The sequence below is a fragment of the Bufo bufo genome, chromosome 3, assembly GCF_905171765.1.
Source record: "Bufo bufo chromosome 3, aBufBuf1.1, whole genome shotgun sequence".
In the NCBI taxonomy this organism is placed as follows: Eukaryota; Metazoa; Chordata; class Amphibia; order Anura; family Bufonidae; genus Bufo; species Bufo bufo.
In genome coordinates this window covers 43,841,217-43,856,237 of record NC_053391.1, presented here as the reverse complement: position 1 = coordinate 43,856,237, position 15,021 = coordinate 43,841,217, and the positions used below count along the sequence as shown (strand labels likewise).

Genomic DNA, 15,021 nt, shown 5'->3' with positions numbered 1-15,021 from the left:
AGAGAGCATATTTAAAAGAAGAAAAACTACCACAAGAGGACACAGTTTTAAATTAGAGGGGCAAAGGTTTAAAAGTAATATAAGGAAGTATTACTTTACTGAGAGAGTAGTGGATGCATGGAATAGCCTTCCTGCAGAAGTGGTAGCTGCAAATACAGTGAAGGGGTTTAAGCATGCATGGGATAGGCATAAGGCCATCCTTCATATAAGATAGGGCCGGGGGCTATCCATAGTATTCAGTATATTGGGCAGACTAGATGGGCCAAATGGTTCTTATCTGCCGACACATTCTATGTTTCTATGTTTCTATGGTGCAGAAGATCCACACAAATTTCTGTGCATTTTTTGCACCCAAACCAGCACACACAAAAAACAAAAATTCTAATTGTGGTTTTTGGTGCCGATTTGATGTGGTTTTGCTGCAGATCTCACTCTTCATTTAAAAAGGCTGAAATCTGCAGCTAAAACCACAAGCATAATTGTGGGTCAATTTCCATGCAGAAAAAAATTGCTAAAAAGTGTACAAGATTTGTATAACCTCATACACTTTTCTAGTACTTTATCACACTGTTTTTTTCCTCACTGGGATCCGCACAGAAAAGCCATGTGTAATCCGCATCGCGTGCAGGCACCCTAAATGGTCGTCCCATCTCTAACCTGTACTTGGTGCAAAGGAACCAAATATGGCGCCCATAGCAAGTCACTGCTTTTATTTGCTTGCCTGCAGTAGATGTGTCCTGACTGATCAGATTATTTCTATTGTATCTGATTTTCATGACTATGTCCCATAGGAGGAAATTCTGAGTTTTATGAAGGGCAGTCCCTCATTCTGGAGCTCCCTCAATTAGCCAAAGTGGAGAATGTTTCCATCTCTGGAGGACCCGACCCATCCATGTATGACAAGAACATCCCATTGGAAGCCAGCCCCTTATGAGCTGATTATTGAGATTTCAAACAGCGGAGCAACCAATGGTCAATTTATCATCTGAAGACCCTTCTAACAAAGAGGTCCAAAGTGGACAACCTCTTAGGGTAACTGCACATGATGCAGATTACAGGGGGGTTTTCTGCGGAAAAAATGCTTTGTAATAAATAGAGATGAGCGAATTTCTGCTTATGAAATCCGTTCACACTTCATTTGTTAGTAAAAGGTGAACTGGATTGTGGATTCCGTTACCACGGACCATAACGCAATTCTATGACGGGATGCATACTGGAATGCTTTGAGGCATTCCGTTATTCATTTCGTCATAATAGAAGTCTATGGGCTGCAAAACGGATTTGTCCTGTTTCCGTTATGCAGGAGAGGACTCCCCTGGAAATGGGACGGATCCGTCATGCAGCCCATAGACTCCTATTATGACGGAATGAATAACGGAATGCCTCTAAAGGCATTCCGTTATAGAATTGCGTTATGGTCCGTGGTACCAGAATCCATAACGCAATTCACCTTTTACCAACAAACGAAGTGTGAACGAATTTTCCGCTCATCTCTGGTAATAAATTACCAGCAAAGTGTATGAGATTAGGCAAATCTCATGTAACATGTCAATTATGTTTGTGGTTTTAGCTGCTGATTTCCCTCTTTTTAAATGAAGGGTGAGATCTGCAACAAAATCGCATCAAATTTGCACCAAAAACCACAATTAGAAATTGTAATTTTTTGTGCAGGTTTGGGCGCAGAAACGCACAGAAATTTGTGCGGATCCTCTGCATGTCACGGCTCATGCACACGACCGTATGTATTTTGCACTCCGCAAAAAACGTATCCGCCAAAAATATGGATGACATCCGTGTGCATTCCGTATTTTGCGGAACGGAACAGCTGGCCCCTAATAGAACAGTCCTATCCTTGTCCGTAATGAGGACAATAATAGGACATGTTCTATTCTTTTGCGGGAACTGAAATACAGAAACGGAATGCACACAGAGTACCTTCCTTTTTTTTTTGGCGGACCCTTTGAAATGAATGGTTCTGCAAACGAAACAGACACGGAAAGAAAATACATTTGTGTGCATGAGCCCTTATCCTGCTTGTGTGTGAAGATAGCCTTAAAGGACAGAATCATCCCAAAAGGATAAGCATGAATTTTTATATATCGTCCAATACCCATCTCAAGTGCTCCACAGGATAGGTGATATGTTTAATCTGTGGGGCTATGACCAATGGATCCCCCACCAATCACGAGAACGGAGGTTTTGCTTCCTCCCATATAAATGGAGCGCCAGTTGAGCATGCGTATTGCCGCTCCATTCATCTCTATTGGACTGCCAAGAAGCAGCCGAGTACAAAACTTAGCTATCTGCTGCAGTCCAACAGAGATGGATGGAGAAGCAGTGAACATGTTCATCCAAGTAAAAATACAGGACCCCTGCTCCTGCGATTGGCGAGGGTCCCAGTGGTCAAACCCACACCACAATTGAATCTTGACACAACTTCTTTCAATTCCCTAATGTTCCTGTCCTCTGCTTGTGAATCCCAGACGCTCTCTGTTGGAAGATCCCGGCTACCTTCTCCTGGTTATACGAGGAAGGAGAACTTTCTGCGCAGGAACTGGTCTACAACTTCAACTGTGGTGTAGGAGCTGTGCTCATCACTCAGAAGAATGCGGCCCAGAAGATCCTGGCTGAGATTCAGTATGGCGAGGAGGCATGGATGATTGGATCAATACTCCACCATCATTCAGGCTAGTTTTTCAAAAAATTTTTTTTCGATTTCTGTGATTCTGTCCATCCATCATGTTCATGTTTATCCTCTCCATTCTTCCCCCAACCCACTGAGCCTAGGACAGTCACTAATGTGATTGCACCTAGAACTTGTCATAAAATGTACCAAATTTGGCACATCAAGTTTAAGAAACGTATTTATGAAAAATAATGCCATCAGCAATAATCCACTGCTCGTCACTGGAAGAGAAGCCGCTGATTCGTATCTGGAAGAAAGCAGCCATGTTTTCTATTCATGGACAACCCCTTTAATTAGTTTTGGATAATTTTTTTCTTCTCTTCATAGATTCTCCTCGTGTACAAGTCAGACATTTTTTAGAAGCTCTAAAACTGAATAATTCCCAGCTATTAAAAAACAGAATTTTGTACAAATCACCTGCAAAGATCTCAAAGGTGGCCGTGCTAATATCCACTGCAGGTACACAGCATAAGTAACGCCTAATTATTGTGTGACTTTTCATGCCCTGCTGCTTTCTCATGTTGTTTGTTTCAGATTACCATTTCCAAGATCTCCGATTACAGAAAATGAATGAAAACATTGACATAAATGGATGGTGCAGGTTCATCAGCAACAGCATACAGCTGACAACAACCTGGTCCTTACTGGTCATTTAACTCCTTAGGCCTCATGCACACAAACATATTTTTCGTCCGCATTCGATCTGCATTTTTTGCGGGCCGGATGCGGACCCATTCACTTGAATTGGGCCGCAAAAGATGCGCAAAGCACACCGTGTTCTGTCCAACACGTCCGATTCTTGTCCGTTCCGCAAAATGTGAATTGCACACGGCCAGTATCCGTGTTTTGCAGATTTCACAATTTGTGGACCGGGAAAATGGCTATGGCCCTTATGTCTTATTCACACGTCAGTATTCTGGTCAGTGATTTCCATCAGTGATTGTGAGCCAAAACCAGGATTGGAGCCTCCCCAGACATAAGGTATAAGGCTGGGTTCAAACCTGAGCGTATTGGATATGTGCGTTTAACAGCGTTTTTGTCGCGTGTTTTTATGCACGTTTTTTGCAATAGTAAACGCGCGTTTGACGCGCGTTTGTGTGATTGACTGCAGTGTCCTATGACCACAAACGCGCGTCAAAACGCCCCAAAGAAGCTCAAGAACTTGTTTGAGCGTAGGGCGTTTTTCAGCGCGTTCAAACGCGCTGTTAAACGCTCAAGTGAGAACCAGGGCCATAGGGAAGCATTGGTTTTCATGTGTTGAGTGTTTTACAGCGCGTTTGAACGCGCTGTAAAACGCTCAAGTGTGAACCCAGCCTAAGGGAAAGATCTGGCCCTGTTCTGTGTTTAGATCCACACCTGATGGAAATCACTGACCAAACGCTGACTGTGTGAAAGTGGCCTAAGCGATTTTACGAGGTTGGGGGCACCATCTCTAAGTCCTTTGGCATCAATGAGTCTGCCTATGTGCCTGTTAGGCCTTTCCATAAAACACTGCAGTACAGGAGTAATGTATTATGTAACCGATCGAAGGTTCAATTCCCTTTGGAAATACTCAAAAAGAACAAGAAAGTTGGATCTAATTTACAGGACAATAAAAACTACCCGGGACCCCTGTCGATCAGCTACTTGAGTAAGCGCTGTGGCCTCCTGTATAGTGGTTGTGCTTGGTATTGCAGCTCAGCCCTATTCACGTGAATGGAACTGAGCTGCACCTAGGCCATGTGACCGATGAACATGACGTCACTGGCGTAGGGTAAGCTGCGAGAAGGAGTGACGCGGCCTCCCCAAACAGTTGATCGGTGGGGCTCCCAGATGTCGGACCCTCACCGATCAGATACTGATGACCTATACAGAGGATAGGTCATTTGTATAAAAAAAAACTTAAAAAAACTCCTTTAGTTTTCTTACACTACACGGTGGCAGCCCCCTCTTATTTTGCTGTGGGGCCTTATGCGTTATCGTTACACCTCTGGTTTTTCAACAACGGTATTGGCCCCTATTATAATGTTAATGTTTTATCCCACAAGATGAATGATGCCAGAAGAAAGCCTAAAAAACAATGTCAGAATTGCTGTTTGTTTTTCATCCCTCCTCCCAAATATTAGGATTATACGTTAAAGCATCACTGAGCTTTCAACAATCTTTGCATTAATCAATTGTACAGAGTATGTACATGAAGAATAGCACTATTTCTTGCCATTATATCACTTGTATCTGACATTTTTAGCAGTTTGTGCTTGCTAAAATATGTAGTTTGCAGTTCTCTCAGACATGGTGGGTGAAAACTAGCTGCCATCCACTGCATACACAGAAAGTAGAGGATAATCTCCTTCCTAACTATCTCACAGTTCCTCAAATGCACCCCCTAGGATAATGGAGGACATTACAGAGGAGTACTGACCTGTGTTTTTGTGAATCAAGCACTTGTGCGGAGCTATATCTTTCCTATGTAGCTGTGCAGTCTCTGTCTGTGCCTTTCTCCTCAGCTCCTGCTCAGTCCTCTCCCTCCCCTCACCATAGACTTGCATTGACACATGTAATAAGCAGAGATGATCTGTCCTCTGTCCTGGATGGTAAAAAGGGGATTTTACAAAGTGAAAGAGGAGAGAGGAGAACTAGACATTTCTCACTGATAAAACATATTACAAAGTTTCGTGTGGTCACTTGTACTATTGATTTGTGAAAAGTTGGTGACCATTTAATCAATATGTTGTCTGTATCTCAAAATTGGGCCAATGAAAGCCACAACAAAAAGTTAAGGGATCGCCTACAAACAATGGCAAGTGGCATAAAACATGACATGGATGCCAAATATGGCTGTGTGCATGAGCTCTATAAAAAACTTTCTCCAACTTTTTAAAGGTCCTAAACTGAAGCTTCTGATGGACACTATTATAGAGCTGGGCAGCTGTGTGAGAATGTCCCTAATAATCTCTAATAAGAGCGCTGTGGAAGAAATCAAGAAGGCTGCAGGAGCTGGGATCCCCACACGGGTAGGTCTTAAAGTGGTCATACACAATAAGATAAAAGTTGGCTGGATTGGCCGATTTTAGGCATTTTGGCTGCCTGTCATTTGAAAAACTAGCGCAAACCATTTTTTGGGATGGCAGACTCTTGTCTGCTGAAAATGTAATGCTGTAAAGTTCAACTGTTATCAGCTGAAATTCTATTGTTATGGCATGACCAGTCCAAAAATATGGTCGTCCGCATGAGGCCTTCCTTACCTGCAAAATTGCTTGGCCACTTATTAACCCCTTAACATAATATGTAGTACATGTAAGTCATATGAATACAGGGTATGTATGGAGTGGGGTCATAAGCTGAGCCTGCTCCCTATACAGCGAGCCGTGAGGAGCCAGAGCAGAGGATGGGAGTGGTAGTGGCTCTGACTATAGGATATGTCACAGTGGTTTCCCTCAGACCTTTGCTCCCTAGGGACAGTGAAGTGAGAGGAGGGGGCACTTCCAACAGTTGGGGATTCTGCCTGTTCATAGTTTGGGGTGCCCTTGATTATGCTGGTTGTATAGGTATCTGGCGGAGGTTCAGTAGTGCAGTGGCCAGAGTATCGTGGGGTAGGAGTCGGGACATCAAGCCAGAGGTAGAAGAAATTTATCTTTTTACTTGAGTACAAAGAAGGAGTTGTAGTACATAATAATAATAATAATAATAATAATAATAATAAAAATCTGTACAAAGTACAATTTCTTTTCCCAGATGGCAAGCTATTGAGGCTGGCACAGTGGCAAATAATTGCACTCTTGGTATGCTGTCTGGCTAAAGTCTCTCCCTTTAGAATCTCTGGCTGGTAACTGTAATCTGGCAATTATGGCTGTAGTGTCCACTGCGGGATACAGGTCTTTAGAGGCACTTCTGGCCAGCATGTATGATGAATGTCTTAACTGTAATCCCTCACAAGCAACAAACTCTGTATAGCTGTAGTCACAGGTTACCTTGCTGACTTCAAGGATTGACCATGCAGATTCTAAGTTCTTCTTTATTTCTTGCTGTGGCAAAATCAGTAACTTTTACAGAGATCTGTTAGTCTCTGGACCTTGAAGCCTAAGGAGAAGGCACACATTGACTTGCCTCCTCCATCCTCACTCACTAGACTCCACTCTCCCTCTAGACAAGAAGCAGGACTATCTAACACCTACCAAGAGGGGAGGAACAGGGTGGTTAACCCTGTCCTTGCCAACCATACCAGGTCATTCTGGGTGCAGATAACATTACATTACAAACCATTTGCAGATACCCCCTGTACTGGGGGTACTGCATATATTCGATGGGTGCCAACTTTGTTATACAGCTGAGACCCGCCCACAGTGACCAGGATCAGAGATAACTCATTTAGTCCCTCGGTTGCCGTGGTCAGTAGAGATGTCGCGAACATAAAATTTTCCGTTCGCGAACGGCGAATTCGAATTTACGCAAATGTTCGCGAACCGCCATAGACTTCACTAGGCAGGCGAATTTTAAAAACCCACAGGGACCCTTTCTGGCCACAATAGTGATGGAAAAGTTGTTTCAAGGGGACTAACACCTGAACTGTGGCATGCCGGAGGGGGATCCATGGCAAAACTCCCATGGAAAATTACGTAGTTGACGCAGAGTCGGGTTTTAATCCATAAAGGGCATAAATCACCTAACATTCCTAAATTGTTTGGAATAACGTGCTTTAAAACATCCAGTGTGTGTATACGATCAGGTATGATGTTGTATCGATCAGGTAGTGTAAGGGTTACGCCCGCTTCACAGTGACAGACCAAACTCCCCGTTTAACAACCGCAAGGAGTTGTCAATAGTTGACACACTCATGACATAAATTTTATTCCTCTATGCGTCAATCTTGGTGTAGTGATGACTGTGCTCGTGCGCACGTTCAGGAGATTGCAGGCGATGGCGGTTTTTCAAAGCCTATGGTCGTGCTGAGGTAGTTCAGTGACAGAAAACAATGATTATGCAGTGTGGGCCTATTGTTGGCCTAGTAGGCTTTAATGATCACCTTAGATCAGTGGTGGCGAACCTATGGCACTGGTGCCAGAGGCGGCACTTAGAGTCCTGTCTGTGAGTACCCGCACCCTGGAAAAAGTCTAAGGCATACCAATATGCCTTAGACTTTACCCGCCATTCATCAGCGCAGGGCGCACTATGTACAGCACAAGCAGCGCACTAAATGTAGGCAGGTTATTATAGCCAAATGATAAAGTACATAGAAGATGTACTATATTGGACTGTAGTATTTAGGGTAAATTGCCGTGTTGGCACTTTGCGATAAATAAGTGGGTTTTTGGTTGAAGATTGGCACTCGGTCTCTAAAAGGTTCACCATCACTGCCTTAGATGATCACAAAGAAAATTTAATGTTTTTTCTATGAAAATTTATCCAGCCGATCGCTTTTGGTCTGTTCACAATGAAGCAACGACCTTATCATCTGGGGTGTGCCAACATTGCCAACACACTCATAGAGGTGATCGCTTCATTGTGATACGCAAGCCCCTTCACCACTACAAGGTAACGATCACGAAGGGGAATTGACACATGTATGTGACTTTTTTTTGTTTTTGCAGCCACAGTGCAGCACCAGAGGCCAGAAAAATTAGGCATGTACACATGCCTGAAAAATTAGGTATTGTTGCAGCCGCAACAAGGTATTGTTAACAGCGATGCCATTTGCAACCTGTGCCAAAAGAAACTGAGTCGTGGGAAGTCCAACACCCATCTAGGTACAACTGCTTTTTTACAGCAAGGTGCTGTGCCACCCTATATGAGTGGTGGGCAGTGGGCACAGTACAGTCTGTGGGCCTGACACTCACTGGCAGGCAACTGCAAGTATATTACAGAGGAAAACTTAAATTATTTTTTTATCTGCAAGGTACTGTGCCACCCTATATGAGTGGTGTGCACACAGTACAGTCTGTGGGCCTGTGGCCTCTCACACACGGGCAGGCAACTGCAATATATATAGAGAAATAAATAAATAAATAAAAGCAGACTGATGTACCAGCCCTAAAAAGGGCTTTTTGGGGTGCTGTCAGGACGCTGTCCTTACAGCAGATGAGTCTTTGAGGACTGGAGTGGACATAGAACACTGGCCTAGCTAACGCTTTCCCTATTAATTCAGCAGCAGCAGCAGCACTCTCCCTGCTCTAACTAACACTGCACCTTCAGAATGAATCTAAGAAGGCTGCCGTCCTTGTTTTTTAGGAGGTGGGAGGGTCTGGGAGGGAGGGTATGCTGATTGGCTGGAATGTGTCTGCTGACTGTGAGGTACAGGGTCAAAGTTTGCTCAATGATGACGTATAGGGGGCGGACCGAAAATCGCATATGTTCGCCCGCAGCGGCGAACAAGCGATGTTCGCCGGGAACTGTTTGCCGGCGAATAGTTCGGGACATCTCTAGTGGTCAGTGAGTAGGGGCACCCCTGTCTGTGTTACCATGTAAATCTGATGTTCTTTCTTGCTATAACAGAAACAGTAACTTTTACAGAGATCAGTTAGTCTCTGGATCCTGAAGCCTAAGGAAAAGAAACACATGGACCTGCTTCTTCCCTCCTCACCCACTAGACAAGAAGCAGGACCATCCCACTCCTGACAAGAGGGGATGAACAGGGTAGTTAACTCTGTCCCTGCCAACCAAACCAGGTCATGCTGGGTGCACATAACATTACATTACAAACTATTTACAGATACCCCCTGTACTGGGGTACTGCACATATTCATTGGGTGCCAGCTTTGTTATACAGCTGAGACCAGCCCGCAGTAACCAGTATCAGAGATAACTCATTTAGTCTCTCGGATGCCGCAGTCAGTGGCTGGGGGCACCCCTGTCTGTGTTACCATGTAAATCTTATGTGCTGGAGGAGAAACAGGGCAGTTTGAAAGATCGGAGTGAGGCGCCCCTTTAATGTGACTCAGCTGCTGATTTCAAGTGTTCTTAAGCTGTTTCCTCTTGTACCAGGTTATCGACCACACAATGTTTGGATGTCATTCTGAATTTGAGAACACGATGTGCAGAGTGTTGGAGGAATACTTCATTGACCTGATCTGTCTCCCTGGCTCTGGATGGAATTTATCAGAACAATTTCCAATAAGATGGAGAGGTAATGGACACAGGGGTTTGTGTGAAATTAGAAAAAGCCAGCTTTTGTTATTTCAGGAAGAGCGGCAATCTTCTCCAGCAAGGTGGATAGAGAAATAAGGAAAAGAACAAACAGCAAGTGGCGCTATGCAAAAATTTTAATTACATACAATTACAAAAATATTCAGATCTGGGTGCTGGTTTGAAAAATGTAAGACATTTTTGTGGGACTTTGTTCACATTTTGCTATGCTGTGGCCTTGTGCTGAAATAAAAAAAAAAATCCAGTTTTCTCCATTATTCTGCACTCAATACCCCATTAATGGGAAAATAAAAAAAACTGCATGTTAGAAATCTTTGCTAATTTATTGAAAAGGAAAACCAAAAATATTGTATTGACTTAAAGGGTTTCTACCACTTCGTTTTCACCTAATTAGCTTTCAGACACTAGCGATCCACTAGTGTCTGCTCTACCGAACCATCCTAATATAACAGCTTATTGTCCTGCCGTTTCGCTAAAAAAAGAACTTCTATAGATATGCTAATGAGCCTCTAGGTGCTATGGGGGCGTCATTAGCACCTAGAGGCTCGGTCTACCTTCACAAACTGCCACCGCCCAGCGCGTCCCTCCAGCCCGCCCATCTCCTCTTGAATGCGGTCCTCCCTGTGAGCGTATGTATTCGGCGCATGCGCAGTGAATGTCTGACCGCTTCCCTGCTCAGACATCTCCACTGCGCCTGTTCCTCGGAGCACTATGACGTCATCGGCGCAGGCGCAGTGGAGATGTCTGAGCAGGGAGCAGGCAGACATTCACTGCGCATGCACCAAATACAGGCGAGCACGCGGAGGACCGCATTCCGGAGGAGATGGGCGGGCTGGAGGGACGCGCTGGGCGGTGGCAGTTTGTGAAGGTAGACCGAGCCTCTAGGTGCTAATGACGCCCCCATAGCACCTAGAGGCTCATTAGCATATCTATATAAGTTCTTTTTTTAGCGAAACGGCAGGACAATAAGCTGTTATATTAGGATGGTTAGGTAGAGCAGACACTAGCGCAGGGATCAGCAACCTTCGGCACTCCAGCTGTTGTGAAACTACAATTCCCAGCATGCTCCATTCATTTCGATGTGAGTTCTAAGAAGAGCAGAACAAGTATGCATGCTGGGAGTTGTAGTTTCTCAACAGCTGGAGTGCCGGAGGTTGCCTACCCCTGCACTAGCGGATCGCTAGTGTCTGAAAGCTAATTAGGTGAAAACTAAGTGGTAGAAACCCTTTAAGTATTCAGACCCTTTACTCAGGGCTTAGTTGAAGCACCTTTGGCAGCGATTACAGCCTCCAGTCTTCTTGGGGATGATGGCACAAGGTTTGCACACCTAGATTTGGGGAATTTCTGCCATTCACCTTGCCTGTCTGCTGCGGAAATTGAAATGGCACCTTGACGACTTCTTTCAGCCACATCTCGTCTCTGTAGAATTTGGCAAACAGACACCTTTAGGTTTCTCACTTTTCCATCACCCTTCCCTGCCCCCTGTATTCTAATACCCCCTGTAGTGCTCCTGTATTATAATGCCCCCCACTTCTAATCGACCCCTGTAGTTCTCCACTTTGTAGAGCCCATACATGTGATGGTGCCGCCTAAAATCCAGTGGAGGAGGTTGCGATTATGTCACCGCTATCTTTTGCACTGTTCTACTACCACATTGGCTTCAGGCTTAGTGACCTGCAGCCTACAAGGGACAGGAGCCATAGGCTCTCATGCACTGCCGCAAACTGCCAACCCCAGAAAGGCAGGTTGGCCACCGTCTGGGTCAAGATACTCATCTCGTCTCATTGCAGATGCAGCCCTGAATGTTCGATTGGGTTCAAGTCAGGGCTCTGGCTGGGCCACTCAAGAACATTCACACAGTTGACCCTAAGCCACTCCTGTGCTGTGTGCTTAGGGTCATTGTTTTGTTGTTAGGTGACGCTTTGGCCCAGTCGGAGATCCAAAGCACTCTGGAAGAGGTTTTCATTAATATACTGTACTTTTTTCTAGTCAACTTTCTCTCAAGACTGACCAGTTTCCCTGACCCAATCATTGGAAAAGACCCCCACAGCATGGTTCTGGTGATCGTATTGATGAGCAGTGCCTGTTTTCCTCCAGACATGACACTTAGAATTGAGGCCAAAAATTTCAATCTTGATTTCATCAGACCAGACAATTTTGTTTCTCACAGTCTGAGAATCCTCTAGGTGTTTTTTTTTTTGTTGCAAACTCCAGGCAACTTTCGCATGTCTTTTACGGGTAGGCTTATTTCTGGCTGCTCTGCCATAAAGTGTTTAGATTGGTGAAGAGCTGCACTAATGGTTGACCTGCTGGAACTTCTCCCATCTGCACCCAGGATCTTTGGAGCTCAGCCAGAGTGACCATTATGTTCTTAGTCTCTTCTCTTACCAAGGCCCTTCTACCCTGATTACTTAGTTTGGTGGGGCAGCAGCTCTAGGAAGAGTCCTGGTTGTTCCAAATCTCTTCCATTTAAGGCTAGGGTTACACACCGACATTTTGTCGCGCAACAATTTTTATAATGGTAGTCTATGGTGTCGCACTGCGACATTCAAGATGGACTTTTCTGCGACTGTCGCAGTCGCATATCGCAGTGCGACACCATAGACTACCATTATAAAAATTGTCGCACGACATTAGGCCACTGTGCTCTTGGAAACTTTCAATGCAGCAGTTTTTTTTTTTTAGCTTCTCCAGATCTGTGCCTCTATAAAATCCTGTCTCTGAGCTCTACAGGCAGTTCTCTCCTTATGGCTTGGTCTTTGCTCTGATATGCATTGTCAGCTGTGAGACCTTATATAGCCAGAGCTGTGTCTTTCCAAATCAAGTCAAATCAACAGAATTTACCAAAAGGTGACTCATCATCACAAAGATGATGGAGAGAAATGGGAAGCCCCAGAGCTAAATATCAAGTGAGAAATTATAGTTTTTCCTTTTTAATAAAAAATTCTAAAATTCTGTTTTCACTTTCTCAGTATGGGGTATGGAGTGCAGAATGATGGTGGAAACTAAAATTTTATTTTTTATTTTAGCACAAGGAGCAAAATAACAAAATGTGAAAAAGGTGAAAGGATCTGAAGACTTTCCGAATACACTGCAATGTCTAATAGCTGACCTCACACTGCTGTCATTTTCTCAGGGAAGATTCTGAAACTGTACTCCTCGCTTTTCCCATCCAAGAAAATGGACAAATCTCCAGTGTCTGGATCAGAAGTTCACGGCTGCACAGTGAGCTTCATGCTTGTAAGCATTTTATAGGTGTCTTTTGACATGGGATACATTTATTAAGACCAGCGTTTTAGACGCCCATCTTAAGCCCCTGCGCTGGCGGTGAATCACCAAAGTTATGTAGAGGCACTGGCCTCTACATCATTTCGGCGTATCCACCGCCGTCAGTTCGTAAATGACCCCCAATAACTTCATGCTTATAGGACCACATACATGTGCATTATAGCATGGATGTACCGCCCGCGGTACAGAAATCAGTGCGGGAGTAGTAAGACACGTGTGAGCGCCCTCTGGCAGCCATGTGGGTTGAGGGTAATGAGGCCATCACTGTGAACTGGAATATTTGGTATCAACTCTATTCTCAGTCACTCACATTATATTGTCTCAATGAGAAGACAGGGGCGCAGCAGATTTATTTAATATTGCCCCGTCCATACTTTTATTTTTTTTTATAACATTGGTCAATGGGTGATGTATGGCTATAGAATGGCATACATTGCAGGCATGTGTTGGGGAATATGTATACTCATAGCCTAATGTGAACAGGACCTGATATATAACAAACTTAATGCTGAACAGCCAGGATCAGAGCAAACTCAGATCCCAGACATTTAACGCGATACTTACCTACATTATAATTGGCAACCACTTTAATTGGCCCTCCGTTTCAAGGCATGCCCAGACCCAGCAGGTACCACCCACTTCTGGGCAGCCTCACACATTTTTGGTCTGGGACAAGCCAAAATTTGCAAGGATGGTCTATGAAAATTTGAGACGACTGTGGCTAATTCAGGACTGTTGACACCTATACAATAGGGACCACGGCATGCAAGAGGGGAATATGCTCTCCGTCAACCCATCAGTGCACCCACGACTGGCATGTCTGATATATCATTGAGGATAGGTCCTCCGTATTTAAATCCTATACAACCCCTTTAAGAACCTAGCAAGATGTTTTGCAGCATTTTCCGTGTAAATCGAGTGCACTTGATTATACAGGATGGCAGCTCCCCTGGACCGATCCTTCTGCAGGAAACAGTCGTAGCAGATCCAGAAGTCCCCGTGTGCAAGCAAATGGAAGAAGCTGAACAGAGAGCAGTGGCCAAGGCTCTACACCTGGTGGCCAGTGGAAGCATCTCCTTAGGACCAGACGGGTATACCTCATGGAAAGCTGCCGACTAAACACAGATGTATTTGTCAGCATCGTATTTATAATGCCCACTTGTTCCACTTTTCCAGACATAATAGTTGGGTAAAGTGGGCAAAACCATGACTTTTTTTTTAAATTAAAATGTTCCTCCAAAAACTAACGTATGTTTTGCTATCAGATGCAATGGCTGTTATACAAAGCTACAGCCCTGCCATAACAGCAGGGATCTGAATAACCTCTGATCTCTAGTGTTGATCACGAATATTTAAATTTTTATCGCGAATATAGGTACTTTGAAAATTCGCGAATATTTCGAATATAGTGATATATATTCGTAATTTCGAATATTCGATTTTTTTTTTAAATCAGTACACATGATCCCTCCCTGCTTCTAGCTTGTGGGCCAATGAGAAGGCTGCAGTATATTTGACTTTAGGAGTAGTGTTTGCGAATTTTCGTAATGCGAATTTTTAAACTTACAACTATTAGACAAAGAAGATTATAGCGCTATATTAGCTAAATTGCTCTATATTCGTTTTTTTTCGAATATTCGCTATATTGCTATAACTTTGTTTTTTCAAATATTCGTAATATTCTAAAACAAGAATATATAGCAATATAGCGAATATTCAAAAAAAAAATGAATATAGAGCAATTTAGCTAATATAATGCTATAATCTTCTTTGTCTAATAGTTGTAATTTTTTTCTCATCTGAAGTTCAGATTGGAAAAAAATTACAACTATATAAAAAAAAAAGATTATAGCACTATTAGCTAAATTGCTCTATATTTGTTTTTTTCGAATATTCGCTATATTGCTATATATTCTTGTTTTAGAATA

The 15,021-nt window shown here is 43.7% G+C and overlaps 1 protein-coding gene across 1 annotated transcript in view; it reads left to right on the top strand.

Annotated features, from left to right (window-relative positions):
* Positions 1–14,321, top strand: part of LOC120994519 (trifunctional purine biosynthetic protein adenosine-3-like) — a 53,837-nt gene extending 39,516 nt beyond the window's left edge. The window contains exons 10-15 of the mRNA XM_040423156.1: positions 2,484–2,687; positions 3,014–3,145; positions 5,549–5,679; positions 9,644–9,785; positions 12,942–13,045; positions 14,030–14,321. Of these exons, the coding sequence (XP_040279090.1) occupies positions 2,484–2,687; positions 3,014–3,145; positions 5,549–5,679; positions 9,644–9,785; positions 12,942–13,045; positions 14,030–14,212 (896 nt within the window). The 3' untranslated portion in view covers positions 14,213–14,321. The remainder of the gene's footprint in view (positions 1–2,483; positions 2,688–3,013; positions 3,146–5,548; positions 5,680–9,643; positions 9,786–12,941; positions 13,046–14,029) is intronic.
* The last annotated feature ends 700 nt before the right edge of the window (positions 14,322–15,021 follow it).